At 42.3% G+C, this 19,739-nt stretch overlaps 1 protein-coding gene across 2 annotated transcripts in view; it reads left to right on the top strand.

Moving 5' to 3' along the window:
- The window catches only part of COMMD10 (COMM domain containing 10), a 458,728-nt gene extending 439,917 nt beyond the window's left edge, over window positions 1–18,811 (top strand). The window contains exons 7-8 of one of the 2 annotated variants that reach the window (XM_056537405.1): window positions 8,203–8,262; window positions 18,000–18,811. In XM_056537405.1, coding sequence (XP_056393380.1) covers window positions 8,203–8,262; window positions 18,000–18,038 — 99 coding nt within the window. In that variant the 3' untranslated portion in view covers window positions 18,039–18,811. The remainder of the gene's footprint in view (window positions 1–8,202; window positions 8,263–17,999) is intronic. The other variant, XM_056537407.1, reaches the window with a different exon arrangement.
- The last annotated feature ends 928 nt before the right edge of the window (window positions 18,812–19,739 follow it).

The raw sequence follows: 19,739 nt of genomic DNA, 5'->3' as shown, positions 1-19,739 counted from the left end.
ATGAAAAAAAAGGGGCAAACACTTGATATATCTGCTGGGTACAGGAAAACTAGGCCAACTATGCGTTGTTACAGTGTTTTCTTGTGTTAGTTTTCCTTCATATACAGTGACCCCCCCGACCTACGATGGCCCCAACATATGATCATTTGAACATACGATGGCCTCTCAGAGACCATCGCATGTTGAAGGCAGCATCAACATACGATGCTTTTGTATGTCGGGGCCATCGCATAAACGGCTATCCGGCAGCGCAGACTGCTTCAGCTGCCGCCGGATTGCCGTTTACGGTGCCCCGTGTGGTCCGCTGACGATCACTTACCTCTCCTCGGGGCTCCGGCGCGTCCTCTTTGGGATCCCCTGCATTGTCAGCGCTCTCCATTGTCGTCATCACGTCGCTGCGCACGCCGTCCCGTCATCCAATAGGAGCGACGTGCGTAGCGACGTGATGGCGGCGACAGAGAACGAGGATGCCAGGGAAGCAGAGGCCTTGCCGGAGCGTCGGGGACACCTCGGGGACGCGGCGACAGCGATGGAGGGTGACATCCAGGGAAGCGATGACGAGCGGTGACGGTCCGGAGCGGCAGGGACACGTAAGTATAACCTCCAATACTAGTGGTCTTCAACCTGCGGACCTCCAGATGTTGCAAAACTACAACTCCCAGCATGCCCGGACAGCCAACGGCTGTCCGGGCATGCTGGGTGTTGTAGTTTTGCATCATCTGGAGGTCCACAGGTTGTAGACCACTGTCCTATACTTTACATTGCACGGATCTCTCAACATACGATGGTTTCAACAAACGATGGTCCATTTGGAACGGATTACCATCGTATGTTGAGGGACCACTGTACTCTATTACACTAAGGCTAGGCTCACATTGAGGAATCTCCAGCTGGCAGTAGTCTGGCAGGCAGCACCAACTGAATTAATCGGCGCTAGGAACATGCGGACATTGCTGCCCCCATAGACGCCAATGAATTCCACCGATAGAATAAGGAAGATCATTGATGGTGGAATTTCAGCGATAATATCTCCCTTCTGCTCCACGGGAGGTTTCTGTCCTCCCTGAGTGTGCACTGTGCAGCGGAGTCCTATTGATGGCAATGGGATAGTGCTGCAGCAAGTTTAACACCTTACTGGCAGGTTTTTTGGTGTGCTGTAAAACTTGTAACTTGTGGTTAGAGACTGATGTGAGTCTGTTTTCTGTATATTGTGGAATATGCTGGTGCTCTATAAATCACAGGTAATAAAATCTAACTTTTGGGCGTGTATAGTATAAAGTATAAATGTCCTGGTGGATCTAACACATATTCTAAAAGGGGTACTTTTTATTTTATTTTTTTAAATCAACTGATGCCAGAAAGTTAAACAGATTTGTAAATTACTTCTATTAAAAATCTTAATCCTTCTAGTACTGCTGTATACTACAAAGGAAATTCTTTTTTGGGGGGGATTTCTTTTCTGTCACGACTACAGTGCTTCTGCTGACACCTCTGTCCATGTCAGGAACTGTTCAGAGCTGGAGAAAATCCCCATAGCAAACCTATGCTGCTATGGACAGAGGTGTCAGCAGAGAGAACTGTGGTCGTGACAGAAAATAAATCCCAAAAGAAAAGAATTTCCTCTGTAGCATAGAACCGCTAATAAGTACTGGAAGGATTAAAGATTTTTTTAATAGAAGTAATTTACAAATCTGTTTATTTCTTGCACCAAATGATAAAAAAATAAAAAAAAAGTTTTCCACCGGAGTACCCCTTTAAGCATTTTATGAGCCGGATGACTATTGTTCATTTAATAATACAGGAAACTAATATTATGTATAGGTTTATGTTGTATATCTGTATCTTTTGAATAAGTTACAGACCCTATTTGAAGGGTTGTACCCTGATATGAATGTGGTGAATGTACTTTATTAACACTAAATAAACATACATTTTCTGAAAATATAGAAAAACAATTATTACCCATTGTGTTTTATATTAATTTGTGTCCATTCTGTTGAAATTCATTGCAGCTTTTACTTAGAATGTTGTACTGTAGAATGTGCAGACTGCTGCAGGCTGAAACCACCTTTCTATGTGGAATGAATTCTAATAAAGTGTATTAGGTGTATTGGTATTTATGTGGTGGGATCCTCTAACTTTCTCATCTTGCTATTACATTTAGGGAAGAGTTGACTGGTGGTGAAGCATTTACATGTATTCACTTTAAAGAGAGTTAATGCATTATTGACTTTGCATAACTCTTTGCGGAATAGTAATGAATCTAGTCGCTTGGTCTACTGTACAGAGTAGATTGTGCAGTGTTTGATGAAATGCATGGAGTGTTTTCCAATCAGTAGAAAATAGGCAAAGCTTTTAATCAAGCTTGGTGTCAACAATACTTGCATAACCTATTGTAGCTTTTACAGTCTATTTCATTTGGGGGAAAAAATAGTTTTCATATGGAGCATTTTTTCACGCAAAAATATCAACTTTTGCTAAATGGGCACTCTCATTAAAACACATTTTTGCTATTGCACTCTCTATGGTAAATACAAAATATTTCTAATGTACTTTGTTTAAAAAAAAAAATGAAGTTTTCTATGTTTTATTTGCGTTTAACCCCTTAAGGACCCAGCCAATTTTCACTGTAGGACCCGGCCATTTTTTGAACATCTGACCACTTTCTTTTTTAAGCATTAATAACTCAGGGATGCTTTTACCTTTAATTCTGATTCCGAGATTGTTTTTTTGTGTGACATATTCTACTTTATGTTTGTGGTAAAATTTTGTCGATACTTGCATAGTTTCTTGGTGAAAAATTCCAAAATTTGATGAAAAAATTGAAAATTTTGCATTTTTTTTTACTTTGAAGCTCTCTGCTTATAAGGAAAATTAATATTCCAAATAAATTATATATTGATTCACATATACAACATGTCTACTTTATGATTGCATCATAAAGTTGACATGTTTTTACTTTTGGAAGACATCAGAGGGCTTCAAAGTATAGCAGCAATTTTCTAATTTTTCACAACATTTAAAAAATCGACATTTTTCAGGGACCGGTTCTGCTTTGAAGTGGATTTGAAGGGCCTTCATATTAGAAATGACCCACAAATGACCCCATTATAAAAACTGCACCCCTAAAAGTATTCAAAATGACATTCAAAAGGTTTGTTAACCCTTTAGGTGTTTCACAGGAATAGCAGCAAATTGAAGGAGAAAATTTTAATTCTTCATTTTTTACACTCGCATGTTCTTGTAGACCCATTTTTTGAATTTTTACAAGGGGTAAAAGGAGAGAAATCTTCCTAAATGTGTAACCCAATTTCTCTTGAGTAAGGAAATACCTCATATGTGTATGTCAAGTGTTCGGCGGGTGCAATAGAGGGCTCAGAAGGGAAGGAGCGACAGAGGGATTTTAGAGAGTGAGTTTTTCTGAAATGGTTTTGAGGGGGCATGTTACATTTAGGAAGCCCCTATGGTGCCAGAACAGCAAAAAATACCCACATGGCATACTATTTTGGAAACTACACCCCTCAAGGAACTTAACAAGGGGTTCAGTGAGCCTTAACACCCCACAGGGGTTTCACGACTTTTCGTTAAAGTTGGATGTTTAAATTATTAATTTTTTCACTAAAATTCTAGTTTTCCCAAAATTTTTTAATTTTTACAAGGATTAATAGGAGAAAATGCCCCCCAAAATTTGTAACCCCATCTCTTCTGAGTATGGAAACACCACATATGTGGAGGTCAAGTGCACTGCGGGCGCACTACAATCCTCAGAAGAGAAGGAGTCATATTTGGCTTTTGCAAATCAAATTTTGCTGAAATGGTTTTGGGGGGGCATGTCCCATTTAGGAAGCCCCTATGGTGCCAGGACAGCAAAAAAAACACATGGCATACTATTTTGGAAACTACACCCCTCAAGGAACGTAACAAGGGGTACAGTGAGCCTAAACACCCCACAGGTGTTTCACGACTTTTCGTTAAAGTTGAATGTGTACATTCTTTTATTTTTTTTTCACTAAAATGCTAGTTTTCCCCAAAATTTTACATTTTTATAAGGGGTAATAGGAGAAAATGCCCCCCAAAATGTGTAACCCCATCTCTTCTGAGTATGGAAACACCACATATATGGAGGTCAAGTGCACTGCGGGTGCACTACAATGCTCAGAAGAGGAGGAGTCATATTTGGCTTTTGCAAATCAAATTTTTCTGAAATGACTTTGGGGGGACATGTCCCATTTAGGAAGCTCCTATGGTGCCAGGACAGCAAAAAAAAAAAACACATATGCATACTATTTTGGAAACTACACCCCTCAAGGAACGTAACAAGGGGTCCAGTGAGCCTTAACACCCCACAGGTGTTTCACGACTTTTCGTCAAATTTGGATGTGTAAATGAAATATATATATTTTTTTTTTACTAAAATGCTGGTTTCACCCAAATTCTACTTTTTTACAAGGGGTAATAGGAGAAAATTCCCCCTAAAATGTTTAACCCTATCTCTTCTGAGTATGGAAATACCCCATGTGTGGACATCAAGTGCACTGCAGGTGCATTACAATGCTCAGAAGAGAAGGAGTCACATTTGCAAACTTTGCAGAAATGGGGGGGGGGGGCATGTCGCATTTAGGAAGCCCCTATGGTGCCAGAACAGCAAAAAAAAAAAAAAAAACACATGGCATACTATTTGGCGATCCGATGGGTACAGAGGGGGGGGGGGTCCCTGGCTCCTCTTGCAGCTTTGACTGCTGACTGAACCCAGCTAACGGTCAGCGCTGCAGAGGATATCGTTTAACTCCTCCCCTGCCGGCTGCTATTGGCTGGACGATCGTCCAGCCAATAGCAGCTCTCCTGGGGGGGGGGGGGTGGCGAAATCTCCACCTCCCCATAGATACAGTAGGTGATAGGGGGTGTATTCGTGACCCGTAAGACCCGGAATTGCGCAAATCGCAAGTGCGATTTCACTTGCGATTTGCGCCGATCGCCGACATGGGGGGGTCTGATGACCCCACTCGGCATTTGCCCGGGTGCCTGCTGACTGATATCAGCAGTCACCCGAGTCCGATCCCTGCCCGGCGTGCGGCAGGGACCAGAACGTACCTATACGCCCTGGGTTCTTAAGACCCAGGTACCGAAGGCGTATGCATACGCCCTAGGTCCTGTACGGGTTAAAAAAGCTAACACTAGGTGTCTCCCTACTTGTCCAGAGCACATTCACCCCCCCCCCCCCCCCCTATCTCTTGCACAGACTTTGGACTCCAGCTGGCCTGGCAGAAGTACAAAATCAGGAAATACTGAGGGGGGTTGGTGCAGCCTTAGCAGACCATAGTTCATCTCACACACTGAACTGTTCTGGGCTGTGTGTAGCAGAGTGAGGGAGGAAGTTCTCCCCTGTATGGCTTCAGATGATGTCACACCTGCTGGGTAATGCCCCTTCCTAGTCTGTGAACCTGACTGAGACTGAGCAGAAAGTACAGAGCAATATGAAGGTAGAAAATGAACAAATAATAAAATAAAGATGGGGTGGTTTATCATGATGGGGCAGTGAACTCGGAGGATTATAAAATTTTAAAATTTTTGTGGCCGGCTGCCGATCTGTAAAGCATGCTCAGAAGCTGACCGCGCTTCGTATCTACGGGGTCCTGGTTGCTATCAGCAACCAGGACCCACGGCTAATACCGGACATGGCCGGTATTAACCCTTTAGACGCCACGATCAAAGTTGATAGCGGCGTCTAAAAAAGGAGAATACACTGCCAGTTAGCTCAGCGGAGTTGTTCGAGATCGCAGCGGTGAAATCACAGCTTCCCGAACAGCTCACAGGACAGCGGGAAGTGTCTTACCTTGCTCCCAGCGTTTGTCCGATCAGCGTTTGATTGCTCTAAGCCTGAAATCCAGGCTTGAGCAATCAAGCACAGAAAACACTGATCAATGCTTTCCTAGAGATCAGTGCATGCGGTTTTATAGCCACTAGAGGGGGCTATAACACTGCATTAAAAAAAAGTTTTAAAAGTTAATAAACAAACATATGTGGTATCACCGCGTGCGTAAATGTCCGAACCATAAAAATAGATAATTAATTAAACTGTACGGTAAGTACTGTACTGTGTAGAAACAGAAGCTACAAAAGTTACATAATGGAGTTTTTTCTTAAAAATTTTTTTCTTTTGCCATAAATTTTTGGGTAAAATGACTGATGTCATTACAAAGTAGAATTGGTGGCGCAAAAAAAAAAAACATAATATAGATTTTTAGGTGCAAAATTGAAAGGGTTATGATTTTTAAAATGTAAGGAGGAAAAAACGAAAGTGAAAAAAAGCGTGGTCCTTAAGGGGTTAAACAATGTATTTTACAAATATGCAGATAATGTTATACTCTTCATTACACAACACGTTTTTGCAAATAACAGTTCCCATTCAAAGATTCTGTTCACACATTCAGCATATATGACAAATAGTTGCATGAGATATAATATATTTGCAGGATTGTATTCTCTTAAAAAGCTTAGTTAATTACACTTCTCTTTACAATAACTCTGTACCAATACATACACCAAAGGGACAATATTTTGGCACATGTGAAACCTAAAGATATGTTTATCATATACACCTTGGTGTCAATTATCAGTTTATGTGCTGTCTGGACACAATTGTAATGTGAACATAGCCTTATTATGATTAGATGCTGCAATCTCTATTGACTATGGCATCTAAGGCTGTTAAATAATCAAACGCCAACTTTTTAATGTTCTTTAAGGAAATATCCATTAATTTTATTTTTTTTATCCATTGTGCCCAGGCTGCAATAACTCACCTTCCTTCTCTGCCCCGATGTGCTGATATGGGTCTTCTGGGCCCGCCTACATTACACTGCGGTCAGCGTATCACCATAACAACATTGCTGCTGCCAACAATAAGCTGATTGCAGTTGGGCTCCAAGATGCGGAAGTAGACCAGGCCCAGAAGGCCTATATCAGCACATCAGGGGATTGGTGAAAGGGGAGTTACAGTTTATTTCATTTTCTTGCAGCCCGGGCACAATGGATACAAATAAATTCCGCCAGATATCTCCTTTAATAGGTGCTCTGATTAAAAAGGCTCTTGCTAACAGGTCAGGCAATAGCATTATACAATCTTTCTTTAAAATGCAGCCATAAAAAGGCGGTGCATCAAAAGTCATCTCTAAACAACACTGTAGAAAGTTTATAAATTGGTTGTTAAGGTTTTTGGCAGAACAACATTGGGGGGGTTTGCTTCCAGTACTACATTAAAGGAGTGCTCCACCCCTAGACATATTATCCCCTATCCAAAGGATAGGGGATAAGATGTCTGATTGCTTAACTGAAGTAGCAATTTATTAGAGCGATTTACCTTGCTGTGAGATTGCCTGAACGGTTATATTTTTGTACTCCCGTGTTTACGAAGTGTTGTATTTGTTTCTCTTATGCAATACATTGTTATCAGTTTATAATCTTGATTAAACTTTCCATTATGGAGAAAAAAAAAAGATGTCTGATCTCGGGGGTCCTGCTGCTGGGGCCCCCGCAATATAGCATGCAACACCCACCTGTTACTACTCCGGAAGCGCTGGAGGGTCTGGCTCCCGACCACGGGGACGGAAGAGCATGACGTCACGCCCCGCCTCCGTGTGACATCACGCCCCGCCCCCTCAATGCAAGTCTATGGGAGGGGGCGTGGCGGCCGTCACGCCCCCTCCCATAGACTTGCATTGCCGGGGCGTGACGTCACACGGGGTCGGAGTCGTGATGTCACGATCTTCCGTGGTCGGGAGGAATTAGCCTGAGAGCCTCCAGCATTTCCGGAAGTAGTTACAGGTGGGTGCAGCTTGCTATATTGCGGGGGGCCCAGCGGTGGGACCCCGGTGATCTGACATCTTATCCCCTATCCTTTGGAAAGGGGATAAAATGTCTAGGGGTGGAGTACCCCTTTAAGGCCATACATTGTGGCCAGCCATACTGATACTAGTTAGTTTGCTGATGTCACTAGTTCCCTATATAACAACAACCCATATTCATGTATATAACTTCATTTATAGAACTTGTGTGTTTTTTTTTTTTTTTTTTGCATATACAATGAAAACAATGTGAGACATACCTGTAAATAATTCTACGGATCCCTGATACTGAAGTTATTGTGTTCTAAAGCTTTAGCATTTTCTGGCATAAATATGATTAGTCTTTATTTTCTTGTAGAATCTGGAGAAGATATTTGTGGAGTTTAACCACCAGGAGCTTTTGGAGTTTTATAACAAGGTATGCATTGTTCACTACTGTGCCTTTTCATCTGCACCCCTCTGCCCCATTCATTGATACAGCTGTGAAACCTGCAAGAGTAAAGCGCATCTGTTCATCTACACTGCTTTAGCTAGCGATGCCATTATTAGCATATGGGCTGCTAGAATACCCACTGCTTGTTGCTTTATACTTTACCAGTAATGTAGAAAATAATATGTGTCTTTTATTGTCATTGTCTCTGCTTGATATAGCACATGTGCAGGCAGCCAAGAAAATCCAAGAAAATAACTCGAATTTTGAGATTCTCACAGTGATGTTGTTTCTTTTCCTTAAAAAGTACTTCCATCTAAAATGTAAAAATGGCAGTATGAAAATACATAAAAAGCTAGAGCAATGGCTGTAGCCTTGCTGGTAAAATGCCCACCAATTTTTGGTGCATTGCTGGGTGTATATGCTGCAAAGGACTTTTTATGGTTGCTCCAATTTTTTTGTGTTATTTTGAAGTGGTTGTCTGAGCATATTTATTTTTTTGTTATAGATGGCTGTGTGAGGTATAAAAATAAAACAGAAGTGGTACTCACCAACCTGATCCCCCACAGCTGCCACGCTGACCGTTCCTGGTCACCGCTCATGATTGCTTCCTGGTTCACGTGACCCATTGTCCCCTTGGCTGCAGCAGTGTCCCGCCTCAGTCATTGATTGGCTGAGTATGCAGTTCTTACAGGGATAACACGTCACTAGAACCATTAAAAAATGGTGATGAGAAGGGACTTGGGAGCCTTTGTATCAGGAGCTGTGGGGGATCAGGGTAGGAGTATCACCTTTTTTTTAACAGCCCACACAGCCATACATCCACAGACAACCCCTTTAACACCCTACTGAGTTCAGAAGACAAAGTATTAGATTAATGAAGGTAATTTTTTTCCGAACTTCGGTTTAGACTACAATTAATAGTGAGGTCTAAGCATTACATTAACACATTTACATTGTTTTTCTATAAGTAAAACAAACATAATTACAAAATCAGCTTCTGATTTACCAGTGAACGGCCATTTTTACAAAAGCCACTTTAAGTAAAGATAATGCCGGCATTAAAGGGGTACTCCAGCCCTAAGACAACTTATCCTGATCGCTCCAGGTCTGATGATACTCGGGCCCCATTATTGTGATTCATCAGACCCGGAGAGATGTTCGCTCCGGAGGCTGATGATAGCCGGGTGCTGCATGAAAGATTGCGGGGGTCCCCACGGCAGGACCCCCGCGATCCGCCATCTTATCCCCTTTCCTTTGGATAGGGGATAAGATGTCTTGGGGCCGGAGTACCCCTTTAAATGAAGAGTTTTCTCTAGTGTGAAACTTTAGACATCAAATGTGGTATAGAAGAGTAATATGCAGAAACCCCTATGAGAGAGGTAACCTTTTCGCTCTTCAAATTGAGGCAAAAGGTTATTCTATTATGCATCTCACTTTTGGACAGATTTAGCCATTGCCATCTAAGAAGCTCACGGTCAAGATAAAAAGAAAAATAATTCCTAATAGAAAAATCTGAGAAAGGTTAGGGTGTCTGTAAATGCATCTATATCAGATACTATGTAATAGGGCAGTTATAATCTCATAAAGGGAAAAATCAGGGTCACATAAAGAATATAACCTTTACCATAAATTTAATCCAGAATATTAGTATCTAAATGAGTAACTTAAAGTAAAAACTCTTATAATTAGGGGAGTACAAAGAAACAAAAATAGAGCACATACATCTTATGAAGAAAAGTAGTAAAATATGAAGTGTTTCTAAAATAAGCTAAAATAATAAGAAAAAGAAAGAATATCGGAACCCAAGACACATGATTTATATAACCTTTAACAAGAAGCATAAACCTTTGAAAGAGAAACTAGTAAAAACATTTTCTCCATTAAAGTTTAATGAACTAAAGAACGAGAAAAGGGAACTTGAATAATGTATAAAAAGAAGCAATTCACGGGTTTCTAAAATAAAATGCAGATAATTACATATAGGTGGAAGGAGCTGTGAAAAATATGTAAGAATAAATTATTTAATACATAGGTTCTAAGGGAAAATAATGAGTTATTTATAAATGTACTAAAAACATTCTTGAAATGTGGAGAAAAAAACAATGGTGGTGATAACCATTAGTGAATCGGTGTCCGCACTACTGTTTTTTTTTTTACTTTGTGTATTGAACACATTTATACCTAGGATGACCATTAGAGATGAGCGAACTTTTCAAAAATTCGATTCGGACGATTCGCAGAATTTTCCCAAAAAGTTTTTTTTTTATCCGAATTTGTTTGCGGCAAATCGATATTAAAAAAGGCTATTTCTAGCCTATATACATCCTCTATAGGGGTATAGAACAATTTGCTGTGTCCTAAAACGCATATGGAGTGTGCTGGGGTAGTGAAATAATACTGATATTCAGAATAGCATGCAGATTACCGGCATCGCTCTTAGAATCACTGCCACACAGCAGCACAATGACAGAGCCTGGTTGTGGCATCAGTGTCAGGAGACCATATAGTGACTGAATGACATAACGTGGACATGTTGGCAGCAAGAGGAGACCATTTAGTGGCTGAATGGCACAGCGTGGAGTTGGCTGACACACCAGGGCTTCACAATCCCTCCGCAAAAAAAACACAATATATGAAATTTTGACAAAGATTTCTCATTGGTAGCACCCGTTATCCAAAAATTTGAATTTAACAGACCCAGGTCCCACCTCTGCGGCATCAGTAATCCATATATTGCCTGAAGGACACAGCCTGGAGTTGACTGATGCACCAGTACACACCAGGGCTTCACAATCTCCCCTCCAAAAACAACACAATGAGAAATTTTTGTCAAAGATTTCTCATTGGTAGCACCCGCTATCCAAAAATTTGAAATTTCCAGAACCAGGCCCCACCCCTGCGGCACCAGTAACCCATATATTGCCTGCATGACACAGCCTGGAGTTGGCTGATGCAAGAGTACACACCAGGGCTTCACAATCCCCCCCCCCCCCCCCAAAAAAAAAAAACAACACAATATATGACATTTTTGACAAAGATTTCTCATAGGTAGCACCCGCTATCCAAAAATTAGAAATCTCCAGGCCCAACCTTTGCGGCATTAGGAACCCATATATTGCCTGAAGGACACAGGCTGGAGTTGGCTGATACACCAGTACACACCCGGGCTTCACAATCCCCTCCAAAAAACAACAACATTTTAGGACATTTTTAAAAGAAATACCTTTGTGTAAGGACAAGCGCATATCCAACAGTTCACAAGACTCTATAATGCAGGACTGTGGACCACCCAAAGACATTCTTCTCAAAAATAATAAACCACACAATGTTTGAAACTTTTTTACAAAAACTAATTCAATATGTGTGTAAGCGCATCTGTCTCCAAAAGATCAGATCACCAAAGGACTTTTTTCGCCCAAAATGATGAAGCAGAGTTAATCCCTGTCCGTTTTTTTTTCATTAAAAAAATCACACGCAACAAGCGTTCCGTTGTGTAACGATTAGCATTCTGTAAAATTAAATTTTGTTACCGATAAAATTATAAGTAAATAAAAAAAAAAACACTACCCAAGAGTGTTTAATTACCCCATACATTACACCAGGAGCAGTCAGGAGTAGGCCTCAGCAGTACCCAAGAGGCTTTAATAACCCGCTACCTTTGCACGATCAATTGCGAGATCGAGCAATACCAGGTGTGTTATGCCCTCAGATTTCCGGGGCCGCAGGCGCGCTCCACTGAAAGGATTAGCGTGTCTCTATCTTTCATCGACCGCTGCTGGTAACCCGCTAAATCCCGGAAAGGTAAGCTGCCGCGAAGCAGGTAGTCTCCCCCGGGCACGTTTGGCTCCAGAATTTCCACTACTGCCACACCACGCTGACTGCCAACCGTGCTACCGCCTTGCTGACTCAAGGGCAACCTGCAACTCTCTTCTCCCGATGATGAACCCCCCTTCTCCTGAGATCGAGCAATAACAGGTGTGTTATGCCCTCAGATGTCTGGGGCCGCAGGCGCGCTCCACTGAACAGATTAAGGTGTGTTCATCTTTTTTGGTAGCACCCGCAATACAAAAATTTGTTATTCCCAGACCCAGGCCCCTCCTCTGCGGCATCAGGAACCCATAGATTGCCTGAAAGACACAGCATGGAGTTGGCTGATGCACGAGTACACACCCGGGCTTCACAATCCACCCCAAAAAAACGCAAAATTTTTTTGAAATTGTCTGACAAATTACCTGTTTTTTTTAAAAACAAGCGCATATACAGCAGTTCAGAAGACTCTATAATGCAGGATGGTGGCCCACCAAAAGACATTCTTCTCAAAAATAATAAACCACACAATGTTTGAAATTTGGTTAAAAAAATTATTACATGTGTGTAAGCGCATCTGTCTCCAAAAAATCAGATGACAAAAGGATTCTATTCGCCAAAAATGATTAAGCAGAGTTAATCCCTCTCCATCTATTTATTTATTTTTTTCATTAAAAAAATCACACGCAACAAGCGTTCCGTTGTGTAACGGTTAGCATTCTGCAAAATTCAGTTTTGTTACCGATAAAATTATTAGTAAATTTAACAATAACACTACCCAAGAGTGTTTAATTACCCCATACATTGCACCAGGAGCAGTCAGGAGTAGGCCTCAGCAGTACCCAAGAGGCTTTAATAACCCCTTACCTTGCCCGATCAATTGCGAGATCGAGCAATAACAGGTGTGTTATGGCCTCAGATGTCCTGGGCCGCACTAGCGCTCCACTGAATGGATTAGCGTGTCTCTATCTTTCAAGGACAGGTGCGTGTTGCACTCTGAAACCAGTTCGTGATAGGGATCTGGGATTGCAATTATTTAACCTTAAAACGAGGAATTACCAGTAAGTGAGGGTCATGAACTGGCATTGATTAAGTCCCTGCCCTTTGTACACACCGTCCGTCGCTATAAGCTATAAGGACATCTGGGGGACATCTATGCTGCCTAATCTGGGGGACATCTATGCTGCCTACTCTGGGGGACAAGTATGCTCCTAATCTGGGGGACATCTATGCTGCCTAATCTCTGTGACATCTATGCTGCCTAATCTGGGGGACAACTATGCTCCTAATCTGGGGGACATCTATGCTGCCTAATCTGGGTGACATCTATGCTGCCTAATCTGGGTGACATCTATGCTGCCTTATCTGGGGGACATCTATGCTGCCTACTCTGGGGGACAAGTATGCTCCTAATCTGGGGGACATCTATGCTGCCTAATCTGGGGGACAACTATGCTCCTAATCTGGGGGACAACTAAACTCCTAATCTGGTGGACATCTATGCTGCCTAATCTGGGGGACATCTATGCTGCCTAATCTGGGGGACATCTATGCTGTCTAATCTGGGTGAAATCTATGCTGCCTAATCTGGGGGACATCTATGCTGCCTAATCTGGGGGACAAGTATGCTCCTAATCTGGGGGACATCTATGCTGCCTAATCTGGGGGACAACTATACTCCTAATATGGGGAAAACTGATGCTTCTGGCCTTGGGCCTATAATGTTTTGAAGTTTAGCAGTAGCTAAATACATGCTTAATGCGAATGTAAACATTGATCTTTAAATGTAAGGGGTTATGAAACCCTCTTGGGTACTGCGAATGACTGCTCCAGACTCATTCTGTGTCTTTCACAAACTACTTGCCTCCCTGGTGCCTCAGGCCTTGGGCCTATAATTTTTTGAAGTTTAGCAGTAGCTAAATACATGCTTAATGCAAATGTAAACATTGATCTTTAAATGTAAGGGGTTATGAAAACCTCTTGGGTACTGCAAATCCATGCTCCAGACTCATTCTGTGTCTTTCAGGAACTACTAGCCTCCCTGGTGCCTCTGGCCTTGGGCCTTAAATTTTTGTATGTTTAGCAGTAGCTAAATACATGCTTAATGCAAATTTCAACAATGATCGTTAAATTCTCGGCGCTCTGCCAGGGCCTTCTCCTACCCCGCCTGGGCCGATCCGAGGACCTCACTAACCAACACGACCGCTGGGTGTTAACCGGAGCTCAGGCCTATTGCTGTGACTCCTGCTACCACTAACCCCAAGTCTGCTGCCAACTCTTCCTGATGTATGTAGGCCTCTGCCCCTTCTCTGTGCACATCCTGGCACTTCCCTGCCTTACATACCTAGTGCATTTATGAGGGTATAGAACAGCAGCAGGCGATTACTTACGGCTGTCCTTTCAAAGTATATAGGCCCTAGACAGAATAACAGTTACTAAATAGTACACTCCTTTGTTGTATGTATGCCCTTTGCAATGATGAGCGCACTGGTATGCGTATTTCTACGCAGAAAAAAACTCTTTTTTTGTTGTATACACCAGCCGGTGTAGCACTGAATTTAGCACTGAGACACAAATACTGGTACTAAATAGTACACTAGTATATGGTACGCTATTTGCTTGTATGTAGGCCCTTTGCAATGATAAGGCCACTGAAAAAGCGTATTTGTACGCAGGAAAAGCTTTTTTTACTTTAATACACCGGCAGGTGTATAACGTGTGGTATAACACTGAATTTAGCACAGAGACAGAAAAAAAGGTAGTATATGGTACGCTATTTGCTTGTATGTAGGCCCTTTGCAATGATAAGGCCACTGAAAAAGCGTATTTGTACGCAGGAAAAATGTTTTTTTCTTTAAAATACCGGCAGGTGTATAACGTGTGGTATAACACTGAATTTAGCACAGAGGCAGAGTAACAGGTGAAAAATGGTAAAAAGGCACTAAAGTCCACACTAATATGACTTATTTCTGAACAGCAGCAGGACCCAACAGTGCAGCACCACCAAAAAAAATCCAGGGATTAAACCCTAAATTGCACTCTGTCACACAATTCTGAGCAGCAGAAGATTTATGGAGAAAAAAAAACTCAATTGGGCTGAAAAATGAGGAGATAAGATGCTTCAGAAAGTTCAGGCATCTTGGAGATCTGTATGAGGCAGCTGACAGCTATCTGCCCCTCTCTGCTGCAATGCTCAATAACGTGAATAGGAGGTTTAGCAATCAATGATCCTTCTCAGAGTAACAGCACAGCACTCTGCACTCCTGCCTTTCACTAATGCTGATGTGACTAGCAGTTGCAGTGTAACGCTGTGGTATGAGCTATTCACACACACGCAGTCCCGTCCTCTCCATCTGAGTGCATAGATGAAATGAAGAGAGGCAAGATGGCTGCCGATTATATAGGGGCTGTGACATCACAGGGGTCAGTGAACACTGATAGGCTGCATCTCACATGTGATTCAGGGTCAGCCCGCCTACCTTCATTCCCGCCGCTGTTTCCCGCCCTCCCATAATCCCCTGCCCAATGTACTCACATGTGGATCCGCCATCTTAGGTCTCCAATAGCCTGGAACGCTGTAAAATGGAGTTTAATAAAGCGATTCGTGCGATAGAATCGCTGCGATATTCGTATTCGTTGCAAATCGAATTTTTCATGAAATTCGTAACGAATTCGGGTTCGTCAACTTCGATTCGCTCACCTCTAATGACCGTAGTTAGAGCCCAATATCACTGGCCCAGACAGCTGCCACAGGGTCTGTCCATCCATGGACTCCATAAAGACCTTGCTAGGGTTACATGACAAGAGAATACTATCTTTTCATTTTTCGAAAGCAGTTATTACAAATATCAGTAATAAAAAATAGTAGCTCTTCAAAGGTCAGACTGTATATAGCCAGCAATATTTGTCCAACCTTCTATATCATATATCAGAAGTTGTGTACATGTCACAAAAAACACCAGTCTAAATAGATATAGATTTTATAGAACTTTGTGCCAAAATTAATATATAATCTCAATGCCAGAGTTAGTTTCTAAAACAGGTGCAGATCAGTCAGCTATAGCTTAGCACTATCTTAGTTTACAGCTGTAGCTTAGTACTTACCTCTTTAGTTTTTGAAGTATTATGTAGAAAAACGTATCCACTATTCAAAATATAGAGGATAAGTTTTAGATTGCGAGGGGTCCGATCGCTGGGACCCCCTGTGATCTCCTTCATGGGAACTTGACTTTCCAAGGTGACAGGGTATTTCGCCCCATGAACAAAGTGGCGACACGCCCCCTCCATCTATGTTTATGGGAGAGCCGGAAATAACAGAAGGCCAAAGAGCTGGGTATAGGACAAGATAGGCAACCACAATAATATACAAGGATGTAATTTGAAAATACCGTATATACTCGCGTATAAGTCGATTTTTTGTGCTGAAAACACCCCCCTCTGCTTATACTTGAGTGAACTCTCCGCCTGTCAATCCCTTCTCAGTGGTCTTCAACCTGCGGACCTTCAGAGGTTGCAAAACTACAACTCCCAGCATGGCCGGACAGCCATCGGCTGTCCGGGCATGCTGGGAATTGTACTTTTCAAACCTCTGGAGGTCCGCAGATTGAAGACCACTGCGGCCTTTGTCATCATCCCTGAACGTCCCTGTGCGGTGGCGTCAAGGCAACGTCACTAGTCCGGGACAGGCCCGGAGCGCGGAGAAGAGGACCCCCCGGTGAAAATGGACAGCCCGGAACAACTAACCCTCCCCACTGGACGGTCCCTGCAGCACAGATGGCCCGGACCAGCTCACCCTTCCTTCCCACCGAGGGGAGGTGAGTAGAAAACTAAAGAGGGGGGGGGGTCTGGATGATGACGAAGGCCGCAGTGGTCTTCAACATGCGGACCTCCAGAGGTTTCAAAACTACTACTCCCAGCATGCCCGGACAGCTGATGGCTGAAGGGATTGACAGGCGGTGATGATGAATTGGGGGGGGGAGGAGGAGGATGATGGGGGTCTGGTTGATGACAGGGTGAGGATGATGGGGGGTGATAATGACAGGGTGATGATGACAGGTGTGGTAATGATGGGGTGTTAATGACGGGGGTCTGGATGAGGACGGGGCTCTGGATGATTACATAGGGGGATGATGTATTTCCCACCCTAGGCTTATAGTCGAGTCAATAACTTTACCTGAGTTTTTGGGGTGAAATGAGGGCCTCGGCTTATATTCAGGTCGGTTATACTCGAGTATATACGGTAATACATTTTTTTTCTTGTGTTCCTGACAATTGCATGTTTCAAGGGTAGAAAATCCCTACAGTACAGAAGCCCATGATCCACTATTTGCCGGTACCTGTATTATGGAGCCACAGTACAGCCGCATGCACACTGCTCTGTATGTGCATAAGGTCTATCAGTGAACTAAACCTATCTATTCCAGGGTCAATAATTACCCCGTAGAGAAATATTGAGTGTTTCAGTGTATTTAACCAAAATGTATTGCTTTAGATAGTAAATTTATTGACCATTTAAAAGGTATACAAAACCTGAATGTGTATCTGGGTATTTGCGCAGAGATTGGGAGTTTAATTTCTAACTTCAGAAAGCGCCTTCATTTACCTCGCTTTGCACAGAAGATTAAGCACAATCAAAGATGAATTTTTTTCTCCTGCGCGGCTCAGCCTCCGCTATAGTGCCAAATGAGAAACCGTAATTTGCCATTATAAAAAACAGGTGTTCAATTCTCTGAAATCCCGCATATTCATTTAGGCTTTCAAATGAAAAGGCTTTTTCTGAAAAAGATATTGTAAGATTCTGCTATATTTTTTAATAACTCTACGCAGATAAATGTGATACGCATTGCTTCAACACTACTGTTTTGTGTGCGTGTAAATAATCTTTATACATAAGATCTCTTCTTTTTTTTTTCTAGCTTGAGACTATCCAAGCACAGCTGGATTCCCTTACGTGATGTCTTAAAGATGGGCTCTTCCACTGCACTCCTGCCACCTCATTATTTTCTATACAAGATTGATTGCCACGCTGTTTGTTAAAGGAATCAATGGGCGGCTTTCTGTAAAATGATATGGCTTATCTTCTCTTAGAGTAGCAACATTAGTCGAGGGAGATCATTGTGAAGAATGCCGAGAGTCTAATTGACTTTCTGGTTGGGTTCTGTGAATACTGGGTACATTATAAATGACTGTAATAGCGCAGAAGAAAGCAATGATCGTTCTGTTCACCATTTATAGGTCTACCATATCCTTTATATAAAAAGTGAGAATTATCTAAAGCAGAATGTTAGGAATAACTTTGAACTAAGGGTGGTCTGTAAGATTTACAGGATACATTGAAGACTTTTCGCGATCTACATATGTTAGCTATTCTACGTCTCGGGCAACAATTGACCATTCTACAGCCACAGATTTCCATAATGGAGTAGTTCAGCCCTCGGATTGCCGTGATGTTAAAACTTTTTCATCTTTATTTTTAGTTCCGTTTTTAACCTCCAGATTCTATGATCATAGGGCTTTGGATAAGAGCCTGTAGGTTCAAAATATGTTGGTGGAGTATGGTTTTAAGAATGCGCTGAGGTTTAGCAATAAAGATAAAGAAGTTTTAACTTGATGCTACTCTGCGTGCTTAAAGGGGTACTCCGCTGCTCAGCATTTGGAACAAACTTCTGAACGCTGGAGCTGGCGCCGGGAGCTCGTGACGTCATAGCCCTGTCCCCTTATGACGTCACACCCCGCCCCCTCTATGCAAGTCTATGGGAGGGGGCGTGACAGCCGTCACGCCCCCTCCCATAGACTTGCATAGAGGGGGCGGGGCGTGACGTGAGTGGGCAGGGCTATGACATCACGAGCTGCCGGCTCCAGGGTTTGGAACAGTTTGTTCCAAACGCTGAGCAGCAGAGTACCCCTTTAACTATTCCATTGTATCATCAAGAAACTACACCATTATCGCACCCCATAGCTGGTAAGACACATATCAGTGTCTGTGTTGTGGCCACTGGATCTCCATGTCAATAAGACCAAATCCAGTGAATTACCTAATACATAACACTGTGGATATTACAGATGCCGGACCGATAAAAGTGTTCTGCTTTTTCCTTTGTTAAAGGGGTACTCTATTTATTTATTTTTTTATCAACTGGTGCCAGAAAGTTAAACAGATTTGTAAAATCCTCTATTAAAAAAATCTTAATCCTTCCAGTACTTATTAGCTGCTGAATACTACAGAGGAAAGTCTTTTCTTTTTGGAACACAGAGCTCTCTGCTGACATCACAAGCACAGTGCTCTCTGCTGACATCTCTGTCCATTTTAGGAATTGTCTAGAGTAGGAGAAAATCCCCATAGCAAACATATGCTGCTCTGGACAGTTCCTAAAATAGACAGAGACGTCAGCAGAGAGCACTGTGCTTGTAATGTCAGCAGAGAGATCTGTGTTCCAAAAAGAAAATAATTTCCACTGTAGTATTCAGCAGCTAATAAGTACTGGAAGGATTAAGATTTTTTTTAATAGAAGTAATTTACTAATCTGTTTAACTTTCTGGCACCAGTTGGTTTAAAAAAAAAAAAAGTTTTCCACCGGAGTACCCCTTAAACATTGACATAGAGATACCTTTGGAGTCTACTCAGACTAATGGCAAAGGACTCTCCCTTTTTGTGG

The sequence above is a fragment of the Hyla sarda genome, chromosome 1 (assembly GCF_029499605.1).
Source record: "Hyla sarda isolate aHylSar1 chromosome 1, aHylSar1.hap1, whole genome shotgun sequence".
NCBI classification, from domain to species: Eukaryota; Metazoa; Chordata; class Amphibia; order Anura; family Hylidae; genus Hyla; species Hyla sarda.
This window is presented reverse-complemented; position numbering and strand designations above follow the sequence as displayed.